Source organism: Heloderma suspectum, chromosome 1 (assembly GCF_057233095.1).
Source record: "Heloderma suspectum isolate Gila_16-S chromosome 1, 16-S_ref, whole genome shotgun sequence".
NCBI classification, from domain to species: Eukaryota; Metazoa; Chordata; class Lepidosauria; order Squamata; family Helodermatidae; genus Heloderma; species Heloderma suspectum.
This window is the reverse complement of record NC_139458.1, coordinates 419,060,473-419,074,521: the sequence shown is the minus strand read 5'-3', so window position 1 is coordinate 419,074,521 and position 14,049 is coordinate 419,060,473. Positions and strand designations below refer to the sequence as shown.

Genomic DNA, 14,049 nt, shown 5'->3' with positions numbered 1-14,049 from the left:
GAAAATATTAAAGATTTCCATCTAACAATGGGCCAGTTCACCTGTAACAACAGCCCATGGGTTAAATAGCCCATGGGCTCTCAGGGATGAGCGGGAGAAAGCCACTTCCACTTTTAATCAACAACCTATGATCAGCCCATACATACTTTGTTGAGAGTGATGTGCAAACCCGGACCAATGGGTTGCTTAGGGGCTAAACAACCCAGCAGTTAATGCAACAACAAACCATGGGTTAACCACTGGGTGGTTTAGCCCCTAAAGAACCCACTGATCCAGGTTTGCATGTCACGCTCAACAAACTATGGGCAGGCCAATTGTAGGTTGCTGAATAGAAGCAGAATTGGCAGATGGGCGGGCAGCAGCACACCTGCTCTCGCATGACAACCCATGGGTTGTTTAATCCATGGGCTGTCATTACATGTGAACCAGGTCACTGAAGTACTCACATTTCCTTCAGTATGTCAAAAAGGAAACTACAGTGATTCTTCGGTACTATGTATACTTAAATATAAATCAATTGGTTAAAATGCTCTGTTTGTTTGCCTTGATTTCTCTTCGTAATTTTATTGGTTTTAAACAGTGGAGTACTTGGAATCTGTACATCACCTTGAACGCTTTATGGCAGAAAGGTGATTAATACATTTTATAAAAGCATTTTAAAAGCAGGTAATGAATCAATTAAACATTCTTAAATTCGAAAACAGCTCTATGTATTTTAACTCTTCTAAAGATATGCTCAGGGCTTGAAAAATTCCCAGGGAAAAGACAATTGACACATACAGGAAAGCCACCAAACGCACTACACAGATTTGGTGCAAAAAAGTGCTCCCAACGTATTTGTTTGGTTATTTAATAGACTTCTCTCCCATCTTTTATGTTATTCCCCCTAGTTCATGTTAAGAGATCATGGAAGCGATGGCCCCTCAAGTACATAATGACAGCTGCTATGAAAAAATTGAGAACCACTACCCTAGAAATTTGTCTGCGTCATCAATTGTTATGAAAATACTCAAGAGCCAAAGGCATGTTAGCCTGGCATTCCCGGAATCTTAACATTAAGTGATAAGCAGCACCCCAAATTACAGTTTCCATTTAGGAGGTCAAAAAGGAAAAATACCTTTTCAATTGATAAGGAAGAATCTTCCTGAGAAAGCAGACATAAGATGTTAAGTAGTCAGAAAAGGATTTCAATTTCACAGTTGTTTCCTTTGAAGAAAAAAAAGAAACGGTTTCAGATGTTGAGCACCAACCTGTTTTGGATAGGGAGTATGGCAACAACATAATTATATTACCAGCACTGTGACGGTGTCCTCCGTGATGCTCTCGAACAAATGGAGCATTCCTTCCTCCAGAGGGCGAACGTAGGATGCATTTTCGTGAAGGTACTGCGAGAACTGGATGCAGAGAGACCCATCAGTGGTTCCAGCTGGCATTGCTTACAAAGTCATGGTCACATTTGTATCCAAGGGTCATACAGCCCATCATTAAAATGAATTCTGGCACTGCTTTTGGACTGCCATCTTGGGGAGTAAATTACTGACCTGGTTCGCACAGAATGTTAATCTATGGTTTATTTTACCCATGGTTTGTTGCCCTACCCAGGATTTGTCTGGCAGATGATTAAACAAACCATGGCGCTTTTTCTCAATCCCTGGGTTGTTGGTTTCCCTCCTCCTTCACCCGCTCCCTCCCTGTATCCCAAATGTCTTTGCAGGGCTGTAGTACTCACATGTAGAACAGCTGGCTTTTTTGGCTACACTTGCCCACTGCCTCTGTAACCTGGCAATACAATGCATGAATAACCCACGGTTCCAGATTCACACATAATGACAACCCATGGTTTAAACAACCTAGAGTTCCCAACCCAACGACAAACCATGAGTACTCTTTCCGAGTTGTTTGTGGTTAACAAATCACAGTTTGTTAGCTCAGCTGGGTTTGTTCATCACAACAACCCAGAATCCAACAACCATGGATTACATAAACCATGGGTTAGCGTAATGTGCGGACCAGAACATTTTGTAATAGGGGGCTGGAGGAAAGTGGCAGGGAGCAGAAAAGAAATACTCAAATAAAAGAAATACTCAGAGACATTGAAGCAAAACTCTTTGCAACCAATTTTGCCAAGAGAACTAGGATTTCAAGCAGGTATGTGAAGGCAGGAGATGCTTCAAAGAAGTTTTATGGCCCAAATGCAAAACACTTACAATCTTAGAAATACTTCAAAGAATGTTTGTTGCCAAAAGGTTTAATGGGTCACATGTTCACCTAATGAGAAGGGTGGGCCAAACTACTGAAGCCTAAGAACAACTCATCTTATGAACCATCTGCAAAGCATGACTACACACTGAAAGCACCCTCAATGGTACTACCACCACCACTAAAACCCTGCCTCTCCCCCATCCCCACCCGATGGAGGCCTGACTTCATTCCAGTTACATGTCAGCATCTCCTCCCAATTCAAAAAATAAGAATGGCCTTGCATGAACTGATCAACATTCCACTTAGTAGAACACTGTTTCTAGCAACCAGCCACATGCCCAAGTGAAGTCCAGAAGCAGGGAATGAAGGTGTGATGGGTGTCCTCTGTCTCTTGCATCTGATATTCAGAGATATACACCGCTGTACACAGATATTCTATTTAGCTAACAAAAGCTAAGAGGGACCTCTTCGCTACTCATTTGCAAAACCCTTTTATAAACCCATCTTCTAAGCCAGTGGTCATCACCACATCTTATGGTAAAGAATAAGTTAGTTATATGTGGTGTGAAGCCCTCTTGTCAACTCCTGAATTTAATGCCAATCTGCTTCACTTGGTGATGTCAAGTTCTCATATTATAAGAACAAAAATATATTTCTCCATACTGTTCATGACTTTTATAAACCCCTATTATGCCCCCTCTTCACTATCTTTTTTTCTTAGCTTAAAAAGCCCCAAACATTCTAGCATTTCCTTGTAGGAAAAGTGCTTCAACCCCTTGATGATTAACAAATGCCCTTTCTGCACCTCTTCCTGCTCTATTTACATCCTTTCTGAAAGGTCACATCCCTTTAGCCTCTTTCAACAAGCCATCACCAACAGCATCTTGAATATTACCTGCTGTGCTTATCTGCTTTTGGGGAAATCACATCCCATGTCTATTTATAACCCTCATGTTCAACACAGTGTTCTCAGGGCATCTTATAGTTAAAAAGGAAATAAAAACAATACAAAACAAGATGAAACACACACACAACAAAACAAAAAACAGAACAGAGCAACAAAAGCTCAGAAGATAAAACTCAAAAGAGATACAGGAGAACAACGCTGCCTCCAGCAACTTAAGGTCAAAGGCCTAGGAAAATAAAAAGGTCTTCACCTGGTGCCAAAATGACATCAGTGTAGGCTCCAGGTGAGCCTCCTTAGGGAGAACATTCCAAAAGCAGGGGACACCACTGAAAAGGCTCTGTCTCCATTTGCCACCCACCAGACCTCAAAAGGCAGGGGAACCTGGAGAAAGGCCTCAAATTATGACCCCAGTAAATAGGCAGACTGGTACTCGAATACTACAATCTACAGGGGGCAGAATGTTGGCATTGAAGCAGCTTTATACCAAGTCAGACTACTTATCCATCCAGCCCAGTACTGACTATTCTGCCTGGCAGCAGCTTTCCAGGGTCTCAGGCAGATATCCCCACCCCCACCCTGCCCATCACCTGCTACCTGATGACAGCAGTTGAACCTGGAATCCTCTGCATACAAACAGGCAGTATTGCTACTCTGACACAAGAAGAAAAAAACCTGCTGGGGAACAATTCACTCCGTTCTCTACACTTCTGCTTGCATTGTTACAAAAGGGTTTTAATAGCTAAACTCTGTCCACTCTAGAAAGCTGCAACAAGCTGGCATGTGGCAAGTTAACCACTTTAAGCTAGTTGCTTAAAATTCATCCCAAGCCAGCTTACCTTCTGATTTAACGGTGATATAGTGTCTGTGGCAGAATCAACGGGGAAAATCTGGACTCGCTGTTCCGTGTAGGTGTGGAAATTCAGAAGGGCCGTCACCAAATCTTGAACAAAGGCCAGTGCTTGACCAGCCAGGTCACGCAGCTTCAACTGCAAAGTACAAAGGGCAGCAGTGTTATTTTGATGGGAGTGCAAGCTCTGTTTTACTACAGGCATTTCACAACACTGCTCCTAGCTGAACAAACAGAAGATATGAATACAACAGAGGCCCTCCCTGCTGTAAAGGCTCTTCATCTGGGGAAGTGAAATAAACGCTCTTCAACACAATTGCAGCAAAGGGAATGTTGGTGCTTTTCGCAAATTTTTCAACTGCAAAACCAAAATGCATTTTGTGGTAGGAACTGAAAGCTAATATATAAGACAAGTAAGGTTCTACCAGGCATCCCACTATCATCTTAATTGATTAGAAAACCTCACATGCAAAGGCACTGACTCAGCAGCAAACTTTAGCAGTAATAAAGCTACGCGTAGGATTGTATTCAACGGTTGCACAAACGGAAAGCAGCTAAAACAACCAATCTTCCTCTTCCCCTTCAAACATACTCCTCAAAAACCCCTCCGGAGTGCCAGGGGGCCTCCTGAACAGTGGGCTTTGTGTTGTATGGGGCTACATTGCAAGGGGAGGGGGAAATCACCCAAAATCGGGTGGAGGGATCTTGTGTCATCTGTGGCATCAAATACTCCTGCCTTGCAACCCCTTCCTTCACTGAATCCAAATCCCCACTCCCATCTTAGTTGCAACTAAGTTGTATGTCAGCACCAATGTTAATTTATTTGCTTCAATATATAGCGAATGGCCAAGGCATTAACCAAGATCTAAAATCATGGTTTCTTATTCACAGTTAAGAGGGAAATAGCATGAGATCTATACTGGCCCACAGCCTTATGCCAAAGAGGCCTAATACTTTTTAGGCTTAGCATTGTAGGTTTATTACTCACCTGCCGCCGTCTACTGTGTAATGGCACATTCAAAGCATTATACTGGCTACATCCTACAAAATAATTCGAAGTGTTACAGTAAATTATTATTCCCTCTGTTCCTCCCCCTTACTTTTATTAGATCACAAGCCATTCTAGAATAGGGAAATAATGTTTTCAAGCAGGACTGCAAGTACCCATTCTGAGCACTTCAGGTAGTACAGGCTAAAAATTCAAATAAATGAGTAAAACACTGGTGGGTGGACGTGCCGTTCTGGAAAGACACTTTATACCAGGTAAGGAGAATCTCCAGCCCGTGGGCCCAATCTGGCCATGCAGGTTCCCAAACCTGCCTGCGGAGGCTTGGCCACCCTTGGCAAGCCCTGCTCCAGAATGCTAGCGGGAGTTTGGGAGACTGGCAGGGGGAGGAATCCCTGCTCTCTCCAACTCCTGCTCAGCGATAACAGCACAGATTCCCCATACCTGAGCTCACCACTCCAACTGGGAGGGAGAATAGCACACTTTGCACTTCACCTGCCCCACTTCCTCCCCAATGGGGGAGGCACGGGCAGGAAGGACTCCACCTGGCACCTTGGCCAGGGAGGCTCCAGTGTGTGTGGCCTTTGGCCAGGAAAAAACACTGAAGCCAGGCCCCTAGCTGAAACGCGAGGTGAAGGAGCGCTCCTCCACCTGGTGCCTCAGCTGGGGAGGAGCGAAGCCACCTCAACTCCCAAGGAGACAGAGGAGCAAAGGAGGCTGAGCCATGCAGAGAATGTGAGGGAGGAGTGAAGGCGGTGCCTCAGTGGCCTTTGCTCTGCCTGGGCTTTCCCTAGCCAGGGAAAGCCTGGCCAAGCAAAGCAGCCTCACCGGCCGAAGCATCACTGGGGGATCCACTGATGTCAGGCAGAGGGTCCTCACCCCCTGATGTTATCTGGCCTGTGGAGGGCAGGGAAGAGCCCAAGAGGCAATAATAACTACACTTATATGCTGGCTTTCTGCCTCAATTAATAGGTAGGCCAGGTTTCTCACTATATTGCAACTGGAAAAGCTCAGGCTAAAGGAGAGCAGCTTAATTAAGGCCACAAAATGAATTCATGGTAGAGCCAAAATCTGAACTGGGAACTTCCTGGTTCACAGTCAGGTCATTTAGCCAGTCCACTGCACTAACTCTTTTATATTAGCGCTGTGGATGTCTTAGTAAGGAATGCAAATGAGACACCTAAATTAATGGTATACATGAATCCTTAAGGCTGGCATCAATTTCAGCAGTTTCACTTAGCAGACATGCAGTATATGCCACACACCCTGCAACTGTAAGCTAATTACGTTTCTAGCCCACCATACTCCAGAGGCTCAGATGGTAACAATAAATTAAAGACCACATATAAAATGCCCAAAGTCCAAAGCTAAATGGGGGACATAAAAGACTTAAAATCTCAATACACTCCTCCCTTTATCCCATTCACTAAAAGCCAACTTGGATTTTTAAAAAGGAGATGCTACAACTGGGACCCTGGCTTGAAGAACACTACATGGTGAAGTGAGCGCCACAGGAGAGGGGCATCTTCTGTGAACACTTACCTTTGACAACCCAAACTTAGCACAAGGGTGGGCAATCCATGGCCCTCGAGATGTTTTGGGCAACATCAGCTCTAGCCAGTGCTGAGGGATGATAGAAGTTGCAGGCCAAAACATCTGGAGAGCTACGAGTTGCCCACCTGAGTTAGTGCTTGGATGGCCAGCTTATGGGGATACCTGAGCTTAGAGCAGCCTTCCCCAAGCTGGTGCCCTCCAGATGTGATGGACAACAATGCCCATCATTTCCCAGTCACCATGGCCATGCTGCCTGTGCATGATGGGGCTTATAGTCCATCTGGCTCAGAGGGTGTGCCTCTTCAGATCCGAAATCAAAGGTGGCTTCAGATATTCAAACAAGTAGCTGCAGCAGATAAGCAAGTGACTCATGACTCCTCTTTGACATGCACCTGAAACTATATCTCTTGTCATAAGAGCGGGGAGATGAGTAAACTTTCTGGGTTACAAAAAGGAACAACAAAAAAGAGAGGCAGTAGCTCATCCAGAATCAACATTCGAGTGCCCACAGTCCTCTTCAAATAGTCATTTTTGCTGCATCTTCCCTCACGTGTTTGGCTTATAACAGCATTACTGTTCTACATAAATTCTTAAAAGACTATGCACAGGTGAACCGATATGGTTATAAGGAACCCAGGGCATTTCCATATATGGCAGCCCTCTGTCACGCCCACCATCCTTGCAGTTTTATCTGAAGTACAACATACCCCCATGACTTTGTGCACTTAACAGTGGACTTTTCCCCACCATGTTCTACATCATTGGTTGGGGGATGGAAAAATTATCAGGTTAATTACATCAAGACATGGGGTAGGCTGTACTATACATTATGGAGTAGGAGTTGGAAGTTCAACACAGGGCTGCCATTTTCAGCAGAAGCCCCATGTTCCTTAAAAAGTGTAATTCCATCCATCCAAAGGCTAGTTCTAGACTGAGCAAAATTAAGTTAATTTAACTCATGTGGAGTTAAGATAGAAAAGTCTCATCTTTTCTGTTTTTTGTTCCTTTAACAAAGAGCAAAAGCAATCAATGCAATACCTACTTGTGTCATTGAAAGGTACTTTTTCACTGATGATATGTAAAGACTCATCCAATCTGCTACTCAAGTCAGTATGAAGATACTTTAACTGCTGCTGGCTGGGCAATAAAAATAAGACAATATTAACTATTACTTTGGGGTTGTTTTCCTTTTTCCGTTTTTGAGAAGCTGAAAACAAAAAAGCAGAATCCCAGAGACATACATTTCCCATAAAGAAAGCATGATAAACCAACTTCATGGGACCCGATGGATGATGAAGAAAAACTGTTGTCTATAGTAGCAAGACTTTATTAAGGGTGTTTTCGAGATGCAGCTCCAATTGCCATGTAAATGATGCACTAACTATCAACATTCCTTGGCTGACCTTTCCCCTCAGCAGTTCGAATGCTCAGGAACATTCCAAGGCATCATGGCTGCAAATCTCAAGGCCAGAGGTGTATGTGAGACGAGCAGCAAATGTGAAGGATTTTTGTATTAATGGGAAACCAATTATTAAGGCCTTGAATAAAAATATTAGAATTGATTTAACAGTTGGTTATTTTTTTCCATGAACGTGAAGATTTCAGCCTAATCTTAATGGTACTGCAGGTGAACCATGTGTCATTTCTGTAAGTTAGTTGAGCATACAACTCCATACTTAACCCTCTGGAAAGAAGACAGGCCTTTAACCAACCTTAATAGTGGCTCATCTGCCACCAAATCAGCTTTATAAGCTCTGATTTGGTAGTGGACTTGGATGCTCAATATGCATCATGATATCACTGTCCCAGAGACAAAGGTGAAGTCTCTCAAACAGTGCTGTGTCTTATTTGCACCATCCCCACATCTGCATGCACATCATGGGCACCCAGGGGCAATAACGGCTCCCTGTCATGCATACAAGCAGATGCTTTTAAAGTGTAGTTCTCATACAATACACTGTCATGCACACACCGAATGTAAAGAAACCAGTCTCCCTGACCTAGTTGCTCTATAAGCACCCTCCTGAATTGCGCATGCAGCTACAGCAGGGATGGGGAACAGGTGGGCCTCCAGGTATTGATGCACTGGAATTCTCATCATGCCTCTCTATTGGCTATGCTGGCTAGGGCCGATGGGAGGTGCAGTCCAGAGGGCCACACGTACCCCCACAGGGTACCCTAACGAGCAACATTGAGCACAGGGCTGACTCAGTACAAGGTTGCTCTTCATCCCTGTCTCTGACAGCGACTATAATAAGCAATAATAGTTGCTTATTAGAATGTTCTCCAGATGCACCTCAAGAAAAATAAGTTAAGTCAAAAGAAAAGAAAAGCATACCATTCTTCTGTTCGGACCCTGCAGTCCTTGGCTTCCCTCTCTAGGGTCTGAGATTTGATCTAAAAGGGAGTAGGGTGAGGAAGAGCAGAGCTGTCAGTAACTATTTGCAAAACCCATTCCACATTGAGATCTTGAGTGTGTTTTGTTATTTTAAGGATTTACAAGCCGCTGTCCTGCCAAAAACAGCATGCAAATCAGTACTGAACTCTTAAACATAAAATAAAAACAGCCATCAAAACAACAAATCACTAAAAACTAAATCACCACCAGATAAGTATTTAAAAACAGACCATAAATTCAAGCCATCATTCCACTTGCAAGAATTCTAATTGGAAAAGCAAGATTTATATCGGTCACCAAAAGGCCAACAGTGGCTGTGTCCAGAGAATTGTATCTTGGCTTCATAAGACAAATATGAGCAAGCCTGGTGGCCCCACACACAGCCACTTCACTTCCTTCCTTCATGGGAACAAGACAGAAGTCTTCAACACCAGTTTCCTGTTACATCCAAACTAGATAATAGTTCCTGGACAAGCCAGCATATGATGCCATAGTTTAAAGTTGGCCTCATATCCTGGCTTGTTTGAGAGGCAGTTAAACATGGTTTCCTGGTCTGGATGCAAGCAGTTAACTAATGATTTGTTCCCCAGCTCGCACAAAGAGAGGAGTAAAGTAGCTGCATGTGGGGGCACGAGGCTTGTTCATATCTCAGCTTATAAAGCCGAGGCAGGATCACCAGGACGCGGCCAAATGGGCCTCTGTGGGCAGAGCGCCATAACAGGGAATTCCTGGCTTTGAAACTTACTTCTAACTTGGCTTTATCACTTTGCAGTTTTTCTATTGTATCCATGTATTTCCGAGTGAGGCCATCCACCACGGCTTGGTGCTGTGCAGCCTCCATTTCCAAGACTTCAAGTCTGCTCCTCAGCTCAGATTCCAAGCGTTTGTGTTGCTCGTCTGCCTCAAAGAACTAAGATGAGAAAGGCAAATAATGAGAAGTTGTCACAGAGCGTCACCCAGAAAAGGACTTGGCTCAGCACTGAGGACCACACCATAACTAGTCCACACACAGAAGGTGGCAGTGAGCGGTATCTCCTGGGGGTCTTTTTCTAAGAAAATAAAACAAACCCTTAATAGCAGCCGCAGATGGGAACTACGGCAGTAAGGAAGAGCAGGTTAACACTTTCCTCTGAGCAGGTTTCCCGAATAAAACCATCCTCCCAATGCTATTTATCATGGGGGGGAAACATACACATTCCACCCCGCCCCGCCCTGCTTACTCACTTTTATAAAAACCATGCGAGCTCCTGATCACAGATCTCCCACATCACTTTTAGTTGCACCCTGAACTATTCCCAAAGCCTTGAAACACAGAGACAGATTATGAAAGTTCAAACAGTTAACTTGAGTATCTAGTTACTTGCCTCATTGTTTGCATCCTTCATCATTTTTCACCATGTCTTCCCCACCAGTCACAGCATTTGAGACCTTGCCCCACAACCACCCCAAACCACTGTGCTGGTTCAAGCCCTATTCCACCTTCAGAACCAGACAAATGTAGTAAACAAATAGGGGAACCTTGCTTCTGGACAGGACAGCCTTCCTGCACCGGGGGAACAGGGTGTATTCGCAATTTTTTTAAAAAAGAAACACCAGGCATTGTTAGCTCTGGTACTGAAAAGGAGAAACATACTCTGTTCAGCAAAAAAAAAAAAAAGTTGTAAAAGAAGCAAGAGTGCACACAGGGTACTGGGTAGAGCACATTGGACTACGGAGTTGTTGTTTATTTGGTCAGTCGCTTCCGACTCTTTGTGACTTCATGGACCAGCCCACGCCAGAGCTTCCTGTCGGCCGTCGCCACCCCCAGCTTCCCCAAGGTCGAGCCCGTCACCTCCAGAATATCATCCATCCACCTTGCCCTTGGTCAGCCCCTCTTCCTTTTGCCCACCAGATCACCAGTAGTAGATCTGGTGGTCATTTGATGTGAAGTGGCCCAGAGAGACTAGGGAGACCAAGGTTCAAAACCCCACTCAGCCATGGAGCTTTCTGGGTGGCTTCAGGCCAGTTGCTATCTCTCAAGCTTACATTTGCAGGGTTGTTGGGAAGATAAAATGGGGAAGGGGATACACCTATTTAGGAAGAAATGCAGAATGGAGGACTGAGACGGACGAAGGAGATAGCTGTCCTCTTTTTCATTTTAAGAGGCACATATGCCTCTGTATGCGCATTTATGTACCTATGTATTTATCCATTTACACACACACACAAAAACCTTTATGAAAAGTGGCAAAACTGCTGGAGGGGCGAGGGGAGAATCTCTGGTTCCACGGAGGCCATGACAGCAAGGTCATAGGCGCATGTAAAACTTTTTAGCCAGCTTTCATCCCTTTTGGAGAGGAAGAATTTAGTTTCCCCTTGTTCAGACTGAAGCTAAGTAAAGCCCTGAAGAACCAGTTTGATCGCAGCCTGAAGTAGAGTGTGAGTGAGTGAATGCATGAACAGAGTATGCTTAATATACATAGTGCTTTCTGAATATTAAAACTGGAAATAGTTTGATCAGAACTGAAAGAATGATAAAGAAGGAGCAGGATGGCTGTAAATAGGTCTGGTCAGCTGTAAATAAGTCTGGTCAGGAAGACAGAGACTGATTTCAGGGGATGAGGCAATGACTATGGCAGTTAACAGCCCTAGTTACAACATCATTGGAAGAGCTGTTGAAAGAAAATTTATCCCAGACCTCTAGTTAGAAGACAAGACCAACCAGCCACAGATCAACATCCAGACATCAGTGCAACCCCAAACCAACACATGCTTTTAGGGAAAATAGCTCCAGCGATGCAAGCACAAGTCACATGTTAGACACCTCTGGTTAGCAACTAGTTTTACTAGCAAGCTTTCCTACCCCAGAGCAACACTCCCCCCCCCCTTGTCCCTTGCACTACAAGCTGAAGGAGGGGAGGGGGGAGGCAGAGAAGAGGAGACACTCCCCATAAATACACACTACTGGCTCTTCTCTCAAGCTTTTCCTCAGGAAGAAAGGGCAGAGGATTTTCTCCTTTCCACACCCCGAACCAATGCCTCCCCCTCCTCACTTGAGCTGCTTCTCTTCCCTATGCACCTCTTTGTCTCTGCTCCCTCATGTCTTTTCAAACCAGGAAACTACTTGAAAAGGCACAAGAGAAAGAGTGAAACAGAAGAGCGTACAAGGAACAAAAGATCTTCCTTATGAGTGCCTTAGTCTCTCCCTCCCAGGCTATTTTACGATCCCACTCAAAAGGCTGGTTATCTGAGGATCTGTAAATTCAGGACACTGTGAAAAACAAAGTTTCAAAAGGTGCTCTGAAAACGATGGATGGGTTATTCAACTGTTTAATGTTTCTCAGAAGTTACACATTTCTAGAGAGCACCGCGCTACCTGAGAACTATCCCAAGTTCACTGGCACAAACCACATTATTCTGTTGCACAATCATTGTACTGAACTATCCTTGCTAGACTGTTCTTGGGGGCTTAAGATACGGTCCTTAGTGGGGTAGTTTGCACATAACAAAAGCCCATGGGGTTAAAAAAAAAAAACATGGGCCGTCATGGAAGAGCAGGAGACAGCGAGCCCACAGCCTGCAGCACGCCAGCCACTTCCACATTTCATCAACAACATACAATCGGCTTGTTTGTAGGTTGAGTGTCATGTTCAAACCCAGACCGATGGGGTATTTAGGGTCTCAACAACCTAGCGGTTAGCTCAACAATAAACCATGGTTCTGGGTTTGCATGACACGCTCAGCAATCTACAAATGAGCCGGTTGTGGGGTAAAAGCAGTAAAACTGGACAACCCATGGATTGCCATTACGTGTGAACCAGGTCTGCATGTTGTTCTAAAAGACTTACCAATCTGAGTCAAGGAATTTAGGTGATTGCCAAACTACACACCTGAATATGCAACCGCTCATTCTCTTCTATCTTCTTCTGAAGGTCTTCATCAAAGACATTTTTCTGTTCTTGACTCAACTGAGATACAGGTTCACCACTTTTCTAATAGGAAGCAAAAGCATTCTTGCTTACTGAATGCACTTACAGACCACTCCATACAACAGCTTCTGTGGATTATTACAACAAAATATTGGATCTGCTTACACTCCCCATCTGTGGGATTTCTTTACAGTTACTACTACAGAACAGTCTCAAGAGCTGACATAGTCCCTAGCTCAAATCTCACCTTGCCCATGGAATTACTAGGTGCTTTTAAGCAAGCCACTTAAAACCTCAGCCTCACCAACACGATGCCTATTATTATAATTACTGCTGCCCAACTGTTGTGGGCTTCTCTTGTGGTGTTCATTCTAGGCTGCGAGTGGGGAAAGATTTTGTGTATTTGTGGATGAACACTTTTCATATTGTATTGTACTTAGATTATGTTTTTATGGTATTTTTGTTTGCATTATTGTGCTGATTATGGTTTATATTGAATCCCCCCCTCCTTTAGATTACTGTGTCTGTAAGTCACATTGAGACTGCTATTCGCCGTGGGAAGTGATGCATAAATTTTAATAATGATGATGATGATGATGCAGGACTATGCAGCTGTAATGTACAGATGGTTCTATCAAGTTCAGACAATTCTATTTCCATTTGATTTATTACATTTGCATCCTGCCCCTCCTGCAAAAAGCTCAGCTTGATGTACATGGGATTATCCCATTTTATCCTCACAATCACCTTGTAAAATAGAAACACAGGACGCTGAATTAAACCCAGTCACACCCTTGGTCCATCTAGTTCAGTTTCTCCAGGGTTCCAGACAGAAGTCTTTCCCAGCCCTACACAAAGGTACCAGAGACTGTATTTGGAACATTTTGCATGTAGAGCATATATTCTACCACAGAACTAACAATAATACTATTTAACATTTATACCGTGCTGTTAAGTTTTTAAAACAGTTCACATGCAATATTGAATTGTAATCAATACAACAACCCTAGACTTTTAGGTCAGTATTATTATTCCCCATACTGCAGATGGGGGAACTTGAGGCTCAAAGAGAGTGGCTTGCCTAAGGCCACTAATAAGTTCATGGAGCAGGTGAGATTCAAACTGGGCAGATCCTGATTTGTAGCTCACTCTCTTAGCCACTATGCCACACTAGCTCTTCTCTGAATAGGCCACCCAGGAAGCTTCAAAGATATGAGCCCAAATCTC

At 44.0% G+C, this 14,049-nt stretch overlaps 1 protein-coding gene across 11 annotated transcripts in view; it reads right to left on the bottom strand.

The window, feature by feature from the left end:
* PPP1R21 (protein phosphatase 1 regulatory subunit 21) overlaps positions 1 to 14,049 on the bottom strand; it is a 57,829-nt gene that overhangs the window by 36,128 nt on the left and 7,652 nt on the right. For all 11 annotated transcript variants that reach the window (XR_014786974.1, XR_014786975.1, XR_014786976.1 and 8 more), the window contains exons 4-11: positions 12,784 to 12,885; positions 9,660 to 9,824; positions 8,855 to 8,913; positions 7,559 to 7,653; positions 4,945 to 4,997; positions 3,946 to 4,095; positions 1,293 to 1,394; positions 1,118 to 1,206 (exon numbers count right to left, since the gene is read on the bottom strand). Coding sequence is in view for 2 of the 11 variants with exons in the window: in XM_084829205.1 (XP_084685331.1) it covers positions 1,118 to 1,206; positions 1,293 to 1,394; positions 3,946 to 4,095; positions 4,945 to 4,997; positions 7,559 to 7,653; positions 8,855 to 8,913; positions 9,660 to 9,824; positions 12,784 to 12,885 (815 nt within the window). In the remaining 9 variants the exon portion in view is untranslated. The remainder of the gene's footprint in view (positions 1 to 1,117; positions 1,207 to 1,292; positions 1,395 to 3,945; positions 4,096 to 4,944; positions 4,998 to 7,558; positions 7,654 to 8,854; positions 8,914 to 9,659; positions 9,825 to 12,783; positions 12,886 to 14,049) is intronic.